Here is a 19,768-nt window from a genome sequence, read left to right on the forward strand (position 1 = left end):
AGTATGGGCAAAAGGGAATGAAGGGACTAAAAAAAGTACTTCAAGAAATAATGTGTAAAAACTTTCCCAATTTGGCCAGGGCCAAATACCTACAGATTCAAGAACCTGAGTGAACCCTAAATAGGAAAGACACAAAAATAATCTGTGCCAAGTTACATCATAATAAAATTTCTGAAAGCTAAGGACAAAGAAAGTATTCAGAAAATTAAAAAAAATCTTACCCATGGGGGTAAAAATAATTCAAATGACAGTAGGTTTCTCACTGAAAACCATGAATGCCAAAAGGGAGTGGCACAATATTTTTCAAGTGCTGAAAACAGTCAACTCGGAATTCTACACTCAGCAAAAATATCTTTTAGGCATGAGGGAGAAATCAAGATATTCTCAGATGGGTTGGGTGCAATGGCTTGTGCCTGTAATCCTAGCACTCTGGGAGACCCAGGGGTGGGGGTGGTGGGTGGATGGCTTGAGCTCAGGAGTTCAAGACCAGCCTGAACAAGATCTTTAAACTAGCCGATTGCTGTGATGGGCACCTATAGTCCCAGCTACTCAAGAGCTTAAGCAAGAGGATCACTTGAGCCCAAGAGTTTGAGGTTGTTATGGGTTACGATGCCACAGCACTCTACTGAGGGTAACAAAGTGAGACTCTGTGTCAAAAAAAAAAAAAAAGAAAAACCAAGCAGCATTTTCACCAACAGATATACCCTAAAAGAATGGCTAAAATAAGTTCTCTAAGTGAAAAGATAATTAAAAAATTGAAACACAGAATAGCAGGAAGAAATATGATAAGCAAAAATATGGGTTACATACAATAGACTTTCACTGTCCTTTTGAGTTTCCTAAATTACGTTCGACAGCTGAAGCAAACTTACATCTGCCTGACAAGGTTCTATTTAGAAACTTTTTAAAACAATTATATTACAAATGGGGAGAATAAAGAGACAAAGGGAGGTAAGATTTCTATACTTCACTCAAACTGGTAAGATGATGACAAAGTAAACTGTAATAAGTTATGTATATATATAATGTAATACTTAGAGAAACTACCAAAAGAGAGTCACAAAAATACACTAAAAAACACAATAGATAAATCAAAATGGAATTCTAAAACATGTTCAAGTGACCCATAAAAAGGCAAAAGAAAAACAGATAGAGAACAAAAAATAAAAAGATAGTCTTAAGCCCTAACATTGATATCATTAGCTACACTAAATATAAATAATCTAAATACATTTATTAAAAGCCATTAACAGAGTGAATTAAAAGCAGGACTCAACTATTTGCTCCCTACAAAGAACCATTTCAAATATAACAGTAAATGGATGTTGAAAGTAAAAGGATGGAAAAAAGATAAATCACATAAACATTAACCAAAGTAAAAGATGAATGGTTATACTAATATCAGACAAAGTAGACTTCAGAGCAAAGAAAATTACTAGCAACAAGAGAGGTATATTATATAATGATAAAAGGGCCAGTCCATCAAGAAGACATAGCAATCCTAAATGTGTATGCACCAAATGACAAAAGTTGAAAAATATATGAAGCAAAACTGAAGTACTGAAAAGACACAAATCCACAATTACAGTTGGAGACTTCAGTCTCTCTTTCGCCCTCTGTTTCTCAGAAAGTGGTAGAATAACTAGACAAAAAATTCAATGAAGACATAGAAAAGCTCAATAATCCTAAATCAACAGAATCTAGTCATATACACAGAATATTCCAAACAGCAGCAGAACAGACATTCCTTTCCAAATGCCCATGAATCATATACTAGGATAGACCACGCCAAGATAGACCCTGAGGGATAAAGCAAACCTCAAATTTTCAAAAAACTGGACTCCTATAAAATATTTCCTCTGACAAGACTCAAACTAGAAATCAGTAACAGAACAACAAAAAAAAATCTTAAAAACTTAGAAATCCAGGAATACACTTCTAAATAACCCATGAGGAGGCGGCAGACTGAAAACAGAAGACTAATGGTAAAACTCATTGGAAAGATCCATTCAGCAGTTGGCCTAAATCCAACCTATGGAACAGGACTTGGGCTCCCATTATCAAATTCCATTCAGAATTTATTCTTTATTTATATTTATTCCACATATTCTTTTATTACCTAACAAGGTTTTTATACATTTATACATTTATAGAAGTCTAGAAAGCTCACCTTTAGAATTTGGAAGCTACCCAAAGATGTTATTTCTGACAGCATTATTTAAGATGCTAAATAATTAGGAATGTCTTAAAAGTACAACAGGGTATATGAATAAATAAATTGAAAAATTTATATAACCCAGGGACCAAAAAAGGAAAATACAGTAGAGCCTCCACAGCTGACCACCTCCCTACATTGACCATCTCCTTAAGCTGAGCTAATTGTCATGGACTAGACATGCACCACATGTACTCAATGGAAGTTCCTTGTGTTGACCACCTGTGTATGTCGTCGGTCAGTTTGTTAAAGTCCTTTGGATGGTCAGCTTACAGAGGTTCTGTACATTGAACTGAGTGAAAATGAAAGTACAATATATCCAAAAAAATGCAGAACACAGAAAAAGCAATGCTGAAAGGAAATTTATAGCACTAAACGTACACGTTAGGAAAAGGAAAACTCTCAAACCAGTAATCTAAGCTCTCGCTCCAAGAGAAGAGTAAAATAAACTAAAAGCAAGCAGAAAGAGAAAACAGAAAGAATAAAGAAAGAAAAGGAGAGAAGACACCAAATACCAATATCTACAATGAAACAGGGATACCACTGCAGGCTCCGCAGACAGCAAGAGGAGGAGGAAGTATTATGAACAGCTCTGTACACTTTTAGACTAAATGGGCCACTTCTTCAAAAACACAGACTACCACAACCCACCTAACAAAACACAGATAGTTAGAATAGTTCTTTAGTTACCAAATGAAGTAAATCCATAATTTATAAAATTCAAAGAGGAAAAAAATGGAAGCAAGAAATCTCCAAGCCCAGATAGTCTCGCTGCGGAAGTCTAGCAATTAACACCAATTCTACACAATCTTTTCCAGAAATGAAAGAAGAGGAAACACTTTCCATTTCATTTTATGAAGCCAGTATTAACCCTGATGCCAAAAACAAAGACATGAATGCAAATGTAAAAATCCTAAACTAAATATTAGCAAACAGTATTCAGCAATACATTAAAAAAAGACATAACATGATCAAGTGGGATTCATTAGAGGGCTGTAAGGCTGAGTCAGTATTAGAAAATCAGTGTAATCCACCATATTAACAAGTTAAAAAGGAAAAACCACAATCATATTAATAGTTGCAGAAAGAGCGACAGGCAAAATTCATCACCAATTCATGGTAAAAACTCTAAAAAAAGCCTAGAGCAGAACTCCCTCAACTTGAGAAAGGCTTATACAAAAGACTGACAGCTAACATTAGAGTTAATTGTGAAAGACCGAATGCTTTTCTCTAATAGAAGGAACATGGCGAGTGTGTCCACTTTCACAAATCTCATTCCACAGAGTGCCACAAGTTTTAGTCAGTGCTGGAAGTGCTAGTCAGTGCAACGGCAAGACATAATAAACGGCTAAAGACCAAAACAGAAGAAATAAGACTGGGCCTATTTGCAAATGACCTAATTGCATACATTTCAAGATATCTACCCCAAAACTAATAACTGAGGTCAGTAAAGTTGGAGGATACAAGATAAACACGCGAAATATGTTGTATTTCTACATACTAGTATGAATTTGTGAACAATGAAATTAAAAAAGATAACACAATTGATAATCACTCCAAAGAATTAAATACTTAGGTGTAAATTTAACAAAACAAGTACAATATCTGTGTGCTGGTCTTGCACAGTAAGAAGACAGTCATCCATAAACCAAAAAGCTGGCCCTCACCAGACACCAACTCTGTCAGTGTGCTTTGATCTTGGACTTCCTAGCCCCTAAAATGGTAAGAAACAAATTTTTGTTGGTTATAAGCCACCTAAAATATGGTAGTTTGTTACAGCAGCCTGAACGCACTGAGACTAGACATAAATAATAAAACTTTCTTTCCATCAACATTCTTATTTCTATGGTATATGATGTCAGCAATACATTAAATGTGATGTCAGCAATGCATTCAATAATAAAATTCTCCCATCGACATTCTTATTTCTATAGTATCTGATGTCAGCGATGTATGAAGGAGAAAAATAATGATTTTCTGCTTAATGATTCACACTAAGGTATTACTCATATCGGACAGGCTTACATATTCTCACAAGGTATAAAAGCGGTTTAACTCAAATGGCCTTTTAACAGAAATTATATGCTTAAGACAGAATTAAACTGTAGTCCAAGTGTTGCCAACTGCTTTACTCAGGGACCCTTTATTTCTAAGCTTGGAGTTCCTGCTATTCTCCAAGAAAGAGAGAGAATAAGCTTGTGTTCCCGAAAATAATGAGACACAACCCTAAATTACAAAGTGTGGGTAGTCACTGCAACTCACGATGGATACCTGGTTAGCTACCTCTGCTACAGAGGGGATTATCTGGTATAGAACTTTTTATTTGTGAATAAAGATAATCCAAGACCCAGTAAAAGTGTAAAAAAAAAAAAAACAATGAAAAACCAACCCAGTTAGTCTTCTGAGTGCCTCTCAGCTGCCATCTCTCTTGCCTTCCAACTCCTCAATGGATTCTTCACATTTCCCATCCCAGGAGTCCACTATCCACTTCCACCTTCCACTATCAAATCAGAAAAAAACTAAACAAGGACTGAACCATCTTTCAATGAACTTATTTTTTATTTTAAGGTAGCTAGGAGAAATTTTTACCTTTTGGGTTGACTTGGTTTACTCGAGGAAGTAGGGGCTTTGTTTCTTATTTTGCTGACACCACTAGAATTGCTTTAGTACTGATACCACACCTGGGAGAACTCAGTACAGAGAGTTAATAGGTTACTTGAGTCCTTTGCCCTCCCTTACCACTCTTTTAACCTTAATTATTCAGAACCCAAGATTCTCAAATTCCAAGGATCCAGAGAATTTTCATCATGTCTACTTCCTTTTCCTGATTTGATATCCCTTTCCTTCCTTCAGCATGGTGACCCTTTCTGTATCTCCAGTTCCTCTCCGACCCCCAGAAATCTGTGTTCACATCCCAGAGTTTTTATGGACTCAATCCCATGAGGGATAAATGAACTATGAATGTCTGGGGAGAAGAGATGCATTAAAACACAGACTCCCAAACTGAAACTCAAACACAAGGAAAAGAGCAAAGGATCAATCACCACCACTCCCACAATGACCACCACTCCCACCCAGCTGATAAAAAGTAAGTCAGCAATTTTGTGTCTGAGAATCAGGAAGCTAGGGTAGAACACGGTTTGAGGGGAAGGCAATTTAATAATGATAATGACCATTAAACAGTATTTGATATCAGGGGGAAAAGCTACTAACTGGTAACAATTAGACATATTGGAAGACAAAATGGGAGAAATAACTTCTAAAATTGAATACTGAAGTTAATTACAATTATATATGCAAGCTACCTTTACTTCGTGCCTTATTATTTGGAAAATAAAAAAAAATGTATATAATGGAAGGTGTATCAGACTAATTTGAATTTTTGTTTTACTTTGATACAAAAATCCCACTTCTGTAGCTTCATTCACTGCTGGTTTCAAATGTTGCATGGTAATTCTTCTTAAAACTTCTTCTCTCTCCAAGACACCATGCTGTCTGTCACACTAGAAAAGAAGTCAGCAGTTTGGCAACCCCTTTCTCGTTTTTGTTTTTGTTTTTTATTTTGTAGAGACAGAGTCTCACTTTACGGCCCTCGGTAGAGTGCCATGGCCTCACACAGCTCACAGCAACCTCCAACTCCTGGGCTTAAGTTGCCTCAGCCTCCCAAGTAGCTGGGACTACAGGCGCCCGCCACAACACCCAGCTATTTTTTGGTTGCAGTTCAGCCAGGGCCGGGTTTGAACCCATCACCCTCGGTATATGGGGCCGGCATCTTATCAACTGAGCCACAGGCACCGCCCCGGCAACCCCTTTCTCAGTCTGTCCATCCTGCAATAACAGTACTTCTTCTAGTTTTCTCTAGGTCCAAACTATTCCTTACTGAGTCATTATAATCATTTCCTCCAAGCAACATTTTTTTTTATCAATTCGTACCTGATGAAGCACAATTGAGTTCACAACAAAGCAGTATCAAAACATAAACTCTCAAATGGCTCCATGAAAATACACTTAATTCATATAAAAGAAATGCACCAGTAGATTGGCAAAGAACAAATAATTTCACAACACATTGGATACAATAACACAGATCTTATATATTCCTGGTGGATATACAAGAGGATACAACCTCTATGGAGTGAAATTTGGCTTATCTATCAAAATTACAAATACAAGTGTCTTTGATCTAAAAATCCCATTTCTAGGATTTTATCTTATAGCCACCAGCCACCACTGTGTGTCAAACAACATATACAAAATGATTGTATTATTACTGTAATGACAAGAATATGTAATAAAACTTTAATACAGCAAATACTTATCTTGCACTTAGTTATAGTGGCAGCCACTGTTTTAAGCACTTTATACATTTTCTCATTTAATCTTCCCAACAATCCTAAGAGATGGGTGCTATTAACATCTCTATGGTACAGCTGGAGAAGCTAGGAGCTGAGTAAAAGTAGCCCAAGATCACATTGCTAGTGTAGAGCCAGGATTTCAACTAGGTGGTCTAGCTCCAAAGCCTGTTCTTTTAACTACTACAATATGCTAAACTACCTAAAAATATATGTACACACATGTATACTACATACATATATCTCAATAGGGAAACAGTTACATAAGATATATGGTACCCACCTAGTAATATTAATAATTTTTTTTAATCAAGCAACTTTAATTTTCCTTCCCACTTTGGGGATGGTTTGAACTGAAATGACTCCCTTCCAAAAACAGAATATGGAAAGGCAAAAATAGTGACAATATGGTGAAGAAGCCTCGCAAACACTACCTTAACTAAGGGATCTAAGTCAATATCACCAGTGATGTCATGTAAATTATCACCCCCTCATGTGATATGATGATAAAGACAAGTCAACTTTGTGGTATTACTTTCAAACAGCCATAACCCAATAACCATGAGAAACACACCATACAAAGCCAAACTGACAGACATTCTATAAATTACACGACCAGTACTCCTTAAAACTGTCAAGACCATAAAAATCAAGACTGAGAAACTGTCAGGACAGCAGAGAGGCCAAAAATCCGGTATTCTGGATGGGATCCTGGAACAGAGAAATGACATTAATGGAAAAACTGGTGATATCCAAATAAAGTCTGAAGTTTAGTTAACATATCATACCAATTTTGGTCTCTTAGTTTCAACAAATGTACCACAGTAAGATAATGTTAGGGGAAACAAATCAAGTGAGGTGTATTTAGTAACTCTGCACAAATTTTGCAACTTTTGTGTAAATTTAAAATCACTTCAAAACACAAAGTTTATCTGAAGAAAAAAGAAAGCTCTTCATGTATCGATATGAAAAAAGAATCTCAAAAAAGGTACAAAAGGTAAGGTGCAAAACACTGTGTGTGGTGTGGAAGAAGCACAGGCAGAGAAGTATCATTTGTGTAAAAAGGATGTGAAAGCAGTTACATGTACATAAGATACTTCTGGAAAAATACTAAGAATCTGATGACACTGGTTGACTTTGTGGAAAAGAAAACAAAATAGCTAAGGAACAGAAATAAAAGGAAAAGTTTTCATGTGACCTCTTATACCTTTTACATTTTGAAACAATTAATAGATTACTTATTCAAAAAATAATTAACTTTAAAAATAAAAAGGATGACCAGGACCTGAATAAGAAAAAGACTGCAGAAATAACACAAGGGATTGATTAGAAAAAAAATGAGGAGATAAAAAAGAATAATCTCCCTTATTTATCATTAAGGAATTCCTTTATCATTAAGGCATTCCATACGTCTACTTTTCAGTTTTTCTACTAATCTCCTTTCTCCTCGAGGCATTACGGACATTTTACTCAACATAAGCCAATATGACTGCCATTCCCAACAAGTCACCAGCTTTTTCCTCAAATCCTATCTCTCCCTGAAAAACCTAGCTCTAAACTTAAAAGCTACCCACCTGCTGTGCTATTTAGCATCCTATATATTTTATGTATATTGAGGACAGCAAACACACTCAGGCCATCACTACTGCTACCCACGCAAGTGATCACAGTGCCCCTTCCCACCTAAAGCCAGATGCTGCCTCCAAGTACTTCTCAACACAGTGTTCTAGGCAGTCACCATTACCAATCAAAGCTGGCCTATGAAATAAAACCAATTTGCCATATCTGGTCACTACTACATTCATCTTTTTACCTTGATATGTCTCTTCATGGATTTCTGGCTTACTTACAGGCACCCGTCATCTTATTGTACTTAACTGAGCCTTGCAGATAATACATTTTTACAAACTGAAGGTTTATGGCAACCCTGCATTCAGCAAGTCTATTGGCCCATGTTCCCAATAGCATGTGTTCACTTTGTGTTACTTAGTCAAATTTTGGTGATTCTCACAATATTTCAAACTTTTTCATAATTATTATACCTGCTATGGTGATCTGTGATAAGTGATCTTTGATGTTACCACTGTACGACTGTAACTGAGGGTGCCACAAACCATACCCACAGAAGACACAAACTTAATCAATAATGCTACATGTGTTCTGACTGCTCCACCCACTGGCGATTGCCATCTCTCTCGTGTTCTCAGGTTTCCCCATACCCTGAGACACAGCAATACCAAAATTAGGCCAATTGATAACCCTCCGATACCTTTAGGTGTTCAAGTGAAAGGAAGAGCAAATGTCTCTCTTTAAATCAAAAGCTAAAAATGGGTAAACTCACTAAGGAAAGCGAGTTAAAAGCCAAGACAGGCCTCTTGTGCCAAACAGATAAGTCGTGAATGCGAAGGAAATTTTCATGAAGGAAATAAAAAGTGCAATTACTCCAATAAATGCACAAATGGTAACAAAGTTAAACGGCTAATAAGGAGAAAGTTTTAGTGCTCTGGATAGAAGATCAAACCAGCCACAACACTCTCTGAAGCGAAAACCTAATTCAGAGCAAAGACCAAACTCTCAATTCCATGAAGATAAGAGAGGCAAGGAAACTACAAAAGTTTGAAGCTAGCAGAGTTGGTTCCTGAGGTTGAAGGGAAGAAGACAACTCTCAAATATAAAAATGCAAGTAAAGCAACAAGTGCTAACGTAGAAGCGGCAGCAAATCATCCTGAATATCTAGCTGAGATCACTGATGAAGGCGGTTACATTAAACAACAGGTTTTCAATGGAAACAAAACAGCCTTCTATGGGGAAAAGACACCATCTAGGACTTAAATGTTGAGAAAGAAGGTAGTGGCTTCAAAGCTTCAAAGAACAGGCTAACTCTCTTGTTAGGGGCTAAGGCTGCTGGAGACTTTAAGTTGAAGCCAATGCTTATTTACCATTCTGAAAATCCTAGGGCCCTTAAGAAGTATGCCAAAAATCAGATGAGCACAATGGTTCCCTCACACCTGTAACCCCATCATCACTTGGGAAGCTGAGTTGGGAGGACTGCTTGAGGCCAGGAGTTTGAGACCAGCTTGAGCAACGTAGTGAGATCCCGTCTCTAAACATACTTTTTTAATTAACCAGATGTGGTGGTGCATGCATGTACTCCCAATTACTCAGGAGTCTGAAGCAGAAGGATCCCTTGAAGCTAGAAGTTCAAGGCTACAATGGGCTATGGTTGCTGATAGAGCCACTGCACTCCAGCTGAAGCAGCGAGCAAAAGGTTGACACAAAAAATAAAAAAAAATTACGCTAAAACTATTTCACCTGTACACTCTAAATGGCACAACAAAGCCTGAATGACAGTGTATCCACCTATTCTACAGCATGGTTTACAGAATATTTTAAGCCTATTGAGATTTACTGCTCAGAAAAAGAGACTCCTTTCAAAATATTACTGCCCACTGGCAATGCACCTGGTCACACAAAAGCTCAATGGTTATATATGAGGAAATTAATGTTTTCTTCATGCCTGCTAACGTAATACCTATTTTGTAGCCCATGGATCAAGGAGCAATTCAAACCTTATTATTTAAGAAATTTGTTTCATAAGGGTATAGCTGCCATAGACAGTGAGTACTCTGATAGATCTTGGTAAAGTAAATTGAAAACCTTCTAGAAAAGATTCACCATTTTAGTAACCATGAAGAACATTCTTGATTCATGGGAAAAGGTCAAAATTTCAACAGGAACAGGTATATGAAAAAAGTTGATTCCAACCTTTATGAATGACTTCAAGGGGTTTAAGACTTCAGCAGAGGAAGTAACTGCAGATGTGGTATATAAAATAAAGAGAACTAGAATTCAAACAAATCCTGAAGATGTGACTGAATTTCTACAATCTCATGATAAAACTTGAAAAGATGAGTTGCTTTTTGCTTTTTATGGATGAGCAAAGAAGGTGGTTTCTTGAGAAGGAATTTAATCCTACTGAACCTGCTGTGAACGCTGTCGAAATAACAACAAAGGATTTAGAATATTACAGGAACTTAGCTGATAAAGCAGCATCAGGGTTTGAGAGGATTGATCCAATTTTGAAAGATGTTGCACTGTGGCTCAAATACCATCAAACAGTAATTCATACTACAGAGAAATTTTTGATGGAAAAAAGTCATCAATGCAATAAACTTCATCTTCTTATTTTAAGAAATTGTTGCAGCCAGCACAAATTTCAGCAAATCAAGCAAGGCACTCTACCAACCAAAAGGTTACATCATTGCATAGGCTCAGATGACTGGTAGTACTTTTTAGCAAAAAAAGTATTTCTTAATTAAGATATATATTATTTTTTAGACATAATGCTATTAGCGCAATAGACTACAATATACTGTAAACTTAACTTCACATGTACTGGGAAACCAAAACATTCGTGTGACTCCCTTCATTCCAATATTTAGTTATGGCCAGGCACAGTGGTTCGTGCCTAATTTGCAGCACTCTGGGAGGCTAAAGCAAAACAATCACTTGAGACCAGGAGTTCAAACCAGTCTAACATAATAAGATCCCTGTCTCTACAAAAAAAAAAAAAAAAAAAAAAAAACCAGCCAGGCAGTAAGTCCCAGCTACTCAGGAGGCTGAGATGGGAAGATCACTTAGGCCCAGGAGTTTGAGGTTACAATGAGTTATGATGATGTTACTGTACTCCGGTGAGACCTGTCTCTTAAAAAACTTTTTTACAAATTAAATTGCCTTGTTGTGGTGGTTAGAACTGGTAATAGCATTAAGATATACATGTATTTATACTCGGTATATATCCTATTTTGTTCTGTGAAGTATTAAAGACACCAGAATGAATAGAAAATAAAAAGTTAAAAAACTAAAGATAAAAGTAGAAAGAAAAGAACCGAGAAGAGTTCCAGGAAAAAGGCTAAAAACTGTACAACATAAACCTATTTGCCTATTCTGGGATGGGTCACAAATCTAGCTTTGGCTTTCCAGTAGACATCGCAAAAAAGAAAAACCCAGGCAGTCCTGGAGATAAGCAGAAGAATACTGAGAAGGGGAACTATTCATGGTCCTTATAGCAAACAGTATGAGGTATTTATAGTACCTTTTCTATTTATAGTAAAGAGAAACCTTATAAAAATGACCAACATACCTAAGATACACAACTCAAAGGGTTCGGTTGTCTCTGAAACTGTTCCCCAGGAGACACATATGGCACCTTACCAAAGCCCAATGCAGCAAAATTGATTTTACAAAGAGAAGTCACAACCTTTAAGAGCCATCTGTCCTTTGACTTGGCTTAACTAGATTATAAATGCCTTGAAGGAAAGAACTATGTCTTCTAATTCTTATATATAACTCCAAGATGTTTTATATTTGGGGAAAAAAAGCATTCATTTTCAGTGAGAATTTACATAGTGCAATTCAAACCTCTTCTGATAAAAATTCTCTAAACATAGGAATTCCCAGTTCTACTAAACAAATATGCTAACTGAAGCCCTAATAGATAGAATTCCTAAAATTTCTATACTATGACTGAGTCAAAATTTAATTTGTGATCTCCCAACAGCATTTTTTGTTTTGCATATCTCTAGCACAAAGCTTGCAGAAATACTAAATCAATACCATTGAATCTGATCAAATAAAACAGAACACATAAGCAAAACCTTTGGCAACCCCTGTTAAAGGAAAGACGATATTCCTATCTTTCAAGAATATAATCAATAGCTCTTTACAAACCAGCTGACAAAGGCAGGTTCATTTTCTAAATGACTCTCTGCAAGTCCACTAGAAGACAATGAATTATAATGCGGAGATTTTTCTCTGCTTTCCAAGAATCTGCAGTTTCTGCAAATGCCAAACTGCCAGAGAACCGTACTTTCCGGCTCTCAAACATAAAACGTACTACTATGAAATGAATTTATTTTCTTCTTTAGGAACATTACCTGTCCCCTCTCCTGTATCTGGTTAAACTGGAAATGCAATATTGGGAGGACTAAGTAATAAATTATTTAGGTAAAGCAATTATGAGAACAAAGTATTAACTAAAATTACTACTCTTAAGTATAGGCATTAGAACACATTAACAGCCCTCCATTTGTATTTTATTAATGGAAATCATTAATAAGTAAGGAGTCTCATAATACACTGGTTCAGTTTATTTGTACAGTTGTTATTTCCACTTACAATAGGCTCTCATTTGATGTTCCTCCTACGTAGGGCATGCCCTACCATCCCCACAAGGAGAAGCTGGAAGTGTGACAAAAACACGGCAAGGGCTGAGGGGTCCTCTCAGCCCCTCACCTTTGTTTCTTCATCTATGAAAGAGAGAAATGACAACCATCTCTATCTGACAGGATTACTGGAAGGATTAAAGGAGATAAGGTTTGTAAATTACCTAGTGAACACATACAAAATAGGTCCTCCCTAAGTGTTAGTTCTCTTGCTTTTTTTTTTTTTTAAATGGGTGAAGAAACCAGGATGTGAGCATTAGGTGACGTGTCCAAGGCTAATGGCTAACACAGTACAGACCAAAACTCTGACTTAGGGCTTAATGTTCTTAACTCCACCAAGCAGCTTTAAAACAGCGGAGCCCAGTATCTTAGGCTTGTCACTACTGGGCATTCATTCCATGCAGGGGTGGAAAATAACTGTTTGAACACTTCTTACGTGCCAGGCACTATATTAATCTCCTTTTTCATAACTACCCTATAAAGTAAGTGTTATCCCCTTTTACTGAGAGAGATTAACTTGTCCCAAGTCAAGGGCTAACAAGTGATAACACAAGATTAATTCCAGGTCTACTTTTACCTACCATCCTGCCTCAAAGAGAGGATGAGAATTTAGAAATCACTGCCAGAATTAAACTCTAAAAGACCTAGAAATGTTTACAGATCCTTTCGATTTTTTTGTGGAAATCATCCCTACCTCCACCATCCTATCTCCTTAAATTTGTGTCTATTAAGCTAAAACATAATTATGTTAACTATGGTAACAAACTTTCATTTTTATGGCATGTTAGTTTATAAGTTTTTTCATTTTTATTAGGTGCAACGACTGAGTCTTTTCACACAGTAGCTCACATATCATTTAACAGTTTCCACATTCCTGTGAGGTAGAAATTATTGCCATTTGACAGTGAGAAAACAACTTTGAAGAGGGTAAATAAACTTGCCACAGGTTACACATTTAGCAAACAGAAGTGGAGGACTTCACCCTGGGTCTCTCTAAGAAAAGTCCATTCCCATTCCTGCACACATTAATTTATTTAATCATTTACCTTCATCAATTTACTCATAAAAGGTAATAGAAAACAACTGCTGAAACTTGACAGAACAATAAAAACAGGGAAAATGGGAAAGGTCATCTCAGACTTTCTCCCTCCCCCAGTTGTCAGGTGATTTCCAGTAAACGTTTGTAGGGCAGACTATTTTAAACTGTTCTCCAGCACAGAAAAGGGTGAAAAGTTTCCCCTTCATCCTTGGAGGCCAGCTTACTCTTATCAGGCTAGGATTGCAAACTTAAAAGGAAACATAAATATTATGTTTACCTTTTGTGAATACAGATGCAAAAGTCTTAATACATTTAAGTGAAAAAGAAAATATGTTTAGCATTATGCCATCTCTAAAAGAAAAACCACTGTGAATACAAACTTACATGTATGTATGGTGGGGCATGTAACTGATTATGTTGCACACATACACACATCAATGCAAAGCTACAGGTATGGAAATACAAACCTCAAACCGTTAACAGTGGTTATGTGAAACCAGAATAGTCTCAGATGAGCAGAAAGGGAAAAAGACAAGAACTAAAGGGAGATTTTCAGCTTTTACTCCATATACTGTTGTTTTCTTTTGTTTCAGATTAATCGGGGGTACAAAGAATTAGGTTACACGGTTTGCATTTGTTAGGCAAAGTCCCTCTTAGAATTGTGTCCCACCCCCAAGAGATGTGTAACACATGGTAATGTTGTGACCCTCAAGTGGGAGCACCCTATCCCCCTTTTTACTAACCCCCCTTCCACCGCCCACCCTGAACTGACCCAAGTATTTCTCTTATGTGAGTACATATCATTATTTGGATTTTAAAATGTATTTGAATTATAAAAAATAAACACATATCATGTTTGACAATTAAAATATATAATACCCCTTTTCTGTATCTCCTCTACTTGTCATAGTGAAAACTAATTATTTCATTCACTCACTACTCATTCATTCATTTAATAAACAACTGTGGCACAACTATCATGTGTGGCTACTGAGCTAAGTACTTGAAAAACAAACATGTGCCAGATACCAGGTACATAAGAGCCTATTACAACAGCTATTTCCTCCCACAAGATAGTGTCTAGTTTTAAGCCAAATTCTCATTTCCATCATTTATTATTTTGGGGGTCATGTTAGAGATAAGATTTTCATTTTCAGGAATCTGTTTTTATGCTAAAAAAAATTGCCTTTATGCTAAAAAAAAAATTAGATAATTGTTTTAATTTAAACAATACATTTGTATTCATTCATTCAACAAAGGTTACAGTCCCTGCTATGTGTCAGGCACTATGCTGGAACACAGGTGTGCAAAGATGGATAAATAACACATGGCTCCTACCTGACCTCTAAGGAGGTGAGAATTTTGCAGATATGTGTGATACCAACAAAAAAACTGAAACAAGTACCTTGGTAATCCTGTACTTCAAAGTGAAAACTGGCAAATTATCCTCTTGGAAAATAAAAGTTAATTTCAGTTTAATCCAGAAAAATCTTAACATTTATGTAAAATGTGAAATTATTCAATTATTTTTCCATTAGAAGGAAAAATGAGAACGTAGAGGTTTCAAGGGAATACAAAGTACAACATGTGTCTGAGTGAACAGTGGGTTCTAGGGCCAGCTATGCCACTAAGACACTGTTACAGGTTTAATCACCCTGACTCTGTTTCTCCACTGGACATAAGGAAATCAGATCCACCTTATTAGGATAGGAGAGAAAACAAAGAATTTATTGGAAAAGAACATAGTAAGATCCAGTGACTGTGAAGCAGTATAGCCACAGCACCTGCTTTTTTGTTAATGTTTCATTTGATTTTTTTATTTGTTTTTCCCACTTTGTTGCCCATTAGCCAAGCAAATTCACACACAGAATTTCACTCTTGTATGCTTCATCACATGGAAAGAATGCAGGAAGTAGAGTCAGAAGACCTGTGTTTATATTTCAACCATGCCTTTTACTAACTAACTGTGGGGTTAAAAAACAAGCAAATTATTTAACTCCTTTGCACCTTAATTTCCTAGCAGTAAAATAAGGATAAACATACCTTACAGGATTATCCAAAAGATTAAATGAGAAACTGCATGTGTAAAAAACATAAACTTAAAAAGTATCATAAAGACATTTCTCCAAAAAAGATATGCATATGGCCAATTAAGAACATGAAAAAATAAGATACAAATGAAATAGATAGCATTTCGCAGTCAGTAGAATGGCTATCATCAAAACTACAAATGTTAACAAGTATAGCCAAGGACGTGGAGAAAATGGAACTCTCATACATTACTAGTGGGAATGCAAAATGGTGCTGCAGGTATGAAAAAGAGTTTAGCAGTTCTCAAAAACTAAAACTGAGTTAGCATATGATCCAGCGCTTCTATACCTAGATATATACCCAAGAGAACTAAAAATACATGTCCATACAAAAACTAATGAATGAGTATCCAAAGCAGCATTATTCATAACCAAAAAGTAGAAATGATTGCCCAGTGGATAAACAAAATGTGGCACAGTCATATAATGAAATATTATTCTGACATAAAAAGGAATAACATACTGATATATGGTATAATATGAACAAACCCTGAAAACATCATGCTAAATGAAAACTACTATTTATATGAAATGCCCAGAATAGGCAAATCCATAAAGAAAGTAGATTAGTGGTTGCCAAGGACCAGGGAGGGGGAAACAGCAGTCACCACTACAGGTTATGAAACTCTTTTTAGGGTGATGAAAATTTTCTTGAGTTAGTAGTGGTGATGTCTGCACAATCCTATGACTATACTAAAACCACTGAATTGTATTCTTTAAAAGAGTGAGTTCTCTGGCATTTACATTACATCTCAAAGAAAACTTTTTACAGAAATTTACATTTCTGCAATTTTTTTATAAGTAAATATCCTACTTTTCTCAAGAGATTGCTCTTGTTGTTTTCAACAGCTTGGGAAGTCTTTGAAGTTAGATGTTACACAGATAAATGGCATATTTAGGAAAGTAAAACTACTATGCCAGAGATACTCTGTACAAATCAGATTCATTTAGTATAATTTCATTTCTTCAGAATTGTCATTAATACCCAGTTTGCTTTTAGGAAACAGAAAATGCTGCAAGGAGTCCTCATAGAGTATATTTTTTAAAAAATCAAAATGTGATTTTTCTGTTTTTTTCAATTAGTGCATATTTTACTTTCAGATACATTGTTAGTAAGACTGCCTGTTTAAACTGTCCTTATATGTCTGCCAATCAACTAAAACTCCAATAGATGAAACCTGATGACCTTTTTTTTTACCACTTTCTATGTCTTGCATTCTGCTGTCACATACTTAGTCCATCTTTGGCATTTAATCTTTTCCATCAATTATTTCTTTCAACTCTTACTCCCAGGGACTACAATGTTTGGTAAACTCTTCACAGACAATCAATTCTAATGTTGGAGAACTTATTAGAGTAAGCCCAATTTTCAAGGTTAAATTTAGTCTAAAACGTTTAAATAAATATTCAGCAAAATGATTTCCTGGAATGTGGAATATAAAAACAATCTATAGAGTTGTGCAATGCTTTAGAGGCCTTTTGGGGATTTTTTTCGTGTAGTCAGTCATGGGGTAAAGACAGTCACCAACTTTGGCCACAAAAAGTATTATGTGTAAAGGTTTCCTGGTTCTAGAACAAAGAAGTATTTTATTGCTCAAAGCAAAAGGAATATATCTTCCTTCTATTTAGTATTGTTACACCAAAATAGCATACCAATGAAACCAGCTAGGTACTGGCGTGACCCAAGGTATGTAAACAAAGATAAATTGTACTTTATTAAGCATTCTTTCTTAGGGGAAAAATTTCTCACACCAAGAAAATAAGATTTAGCAAGCCAAAAAAGAAAGAAAGGAAAGGAAGAAGGGAAGAAATGCAGAAAGGGAAAAATATGGATTAAGAGATACCAACATGGGGGTTTTCTGAGTGGCAATTTTAATGTGAGGGCCTGCCAAGCTACGGTGGGATGCCTGGTGGGTACGCTTGACACAGACAAATCCTGAAGAAAGCGATGACTGTCAAACAGCTGCTATCTAGTTACTCCCTTAACAGCACTCCCAACTTCTCCGGTGATGTCTGTGTAAGAGAGAAACATGTCAAAGCACCAGGAGAACCACGGGGGCTGTCACAGCAGCAGCGGGGCCAAACCGTGCATCCCAAGGTGAAATCCCGCCCGACCCCTCAAGAGCTGGTCAGCATTGCAGCTGATTTCTGATATAGGTCTACCTAAAATATGAACACAAATACATACATATATATATGTGTGTGTGTACATATATATATATGTGTATTTATAAATGCCCTGGCCAACCCGCTCTCTCCCTCCCTCCTCTTTGTGACTCCTCCAAAGGCTGGAGGGATATTAACCTCCTGCAGGCCCTGAGAAGCCGAGCCCCACGCCAAAAGGAAGACGTCCAGGAGCCTCCGCAGCACAGCCCAGGGGCCTCGAGCCGTGTCCTCCACCCACCAGGCAGGGCTGGCCACCGGTCACACAAAGGAGCCAGCCGCGGGCGCTGGACACCGGGACTAGCCCCAGCGCCGGCAGCCGCATCTGCTCCCTGCACGCCCGGAGAACAAGACCTGCCAGGAAAAAAAGGATTAACGCCCAAACCTGTTGCACGATGCGGGTCCCTTTCACCCACAAATGAACAAGGGCGCTCCGGCGGGGAGACGCGCGCGGCCCGGACTCGGCCGCGCCCGGCAGGCGGCGCGGAGGCAGGGGCGGCCCGCGGGGCTCCCACCGCGGGCGCTTTGTCTGCGGCGGCGGGGGCGCGAGGAGCGGGCGGCGAGGAGGGGGCGCGCGTCCCTCCCCGCGCAGCCCGGCCGCCCGCCCGCGGCCCGTGCGGGGGAGGAAAGCCCGGCCCGGCCCGCCGCCGCCCCCGCCCCCGCCCCCGCCGGGCCTGCGCGCTCCTCCCGCCCGGGCCGGCCGGGCCGCCCGGGCCGCGCGGCCGCCGCACTCACCTGGCTGGCGTCGGCGCTGGCGCTCGCGGCCGGCGGCTCCCGGGCGCTGGGGAGGACACGGGGACGCTGGCAAGGTGCGGGCGGAGGCGGAGGGCGAGGCGGGAGGAAGGCGGGCTGGGGGCGGAGCGGGCCCGGCGGCGGCTCCAACACTCGCGGCAAATTGCGTCCGGCCCCTCCGTGCGTCAGGCGGGGGGCAGCGGCGCGGGTGGCCCGGCGACCTCTCGGCACCCGCCGCCCGACCCGCGTCCGCGCGACCCCGCGCGCGCCCGGCTGACGGCGGCCCAGGGACCTGGCCCGGCGCTGGAAGGGGGCGGGCCGGGAGTCCCCCTGGGAATGTGTGGGTGGGGGGCGCTCTGACGCACCCGGCGGACCCTGCGGTCCCCACCCCTGCCGAGCTCCCAGCTCCCAGCTCCGGAGCCAGGAGACTGTGAGGGGCAGTGGGAACAGCCCTGGACCTGGAGTCAGGAAGTCCGGGCTCAAGGAAGGGCCCGTCACTTGACACCTTGGCAAATTGTTTCCTCTAGCCTCATCCTGAAGGTTCGAGTACGAGGTCTCCAAGATCTTCAGCATTCCAACATTCTCGGTTTACCGGGATTCCTTTGCTCCCGAGTACCCACCCACTGCCAGGAGATGCCAAGAGGGAGTGCTGGTGGGGCTGAAAGGTGAAGGTAGCTGGAGGGCAAAGGGTTGCGGTGGAGAAGGTCTGGATTCAGGGTATTTGTTCTGAGGATCTTTCCATTGGGCAGTCCACAAGTAATCCACAAATGGGGCTCTCTCTGACCACGGCTACTTCCCCATCTGTACCAACCTAGGCATTTTTCTCCAATTGTCCTGATTTCAGACTCTTGATTCTTATTTTAATGCTCAAAGCATTTTTATATTATTTCCTGAATAATCAGTGAATCCACAGATCCCTGTGGCCATGTGGTTCCAATTCCAGGACTTCCATG

General features: G+C 38.9%; 1 protein-coding gene across 4 annotated transcripts in view; it reads right to left on the reverse strand.

The window, feature by feature from the left end:
* Positions 1-19,041, reverse strand: part of SESTD1 (SEC14 and spectrin domain containing 1) — a 134,446-nt gene extending 115,405 nt beyond the window's left edge. The window contains exons 1-2 of one of the 4 annotated variants that reach the window (XM_053597674.1): positions 18,469-18,692; positions 12,745-12,875 (exon numbers count right to left, since the gene is read on the reverse strand). Coding sequence is in view for 1 of the 4 variants with exons in the window: in XM_053597671.1 (XP_053453646.1) it covers positions 18,225-18,408 (184 nt within the window). In the remaining 3 variants the exon portion in view is untranslated. Of the gene's footprint in view, positions 1-12,744; positions 12,876-18,224; positions 18,438-18,468; positions 18,693-18,818 lie in introns of those variants that run through there. The other 3 variants (XM_053597671.1, XM_053597673.1, XM_053597672.1) reach the window with 3 other exon arrangements.
* Between the last annotated feature and the right edge of the window lie 727 nt (positions 19,042-19,768).

This window comes from Nycticebus coucang, chromosome 7 (genome assembly GCF_027406575.1).
Source record: "Nycticebus coucang isolate mNycCou1 chromosome 7, mNycCou1.pri, whole genome shotgun sequence".
NCBI lineage: Eukaryota > Metazoa > Chordata > Mammalia > Primates > Lorisidae > Nycticebus > Nycticebus coucang.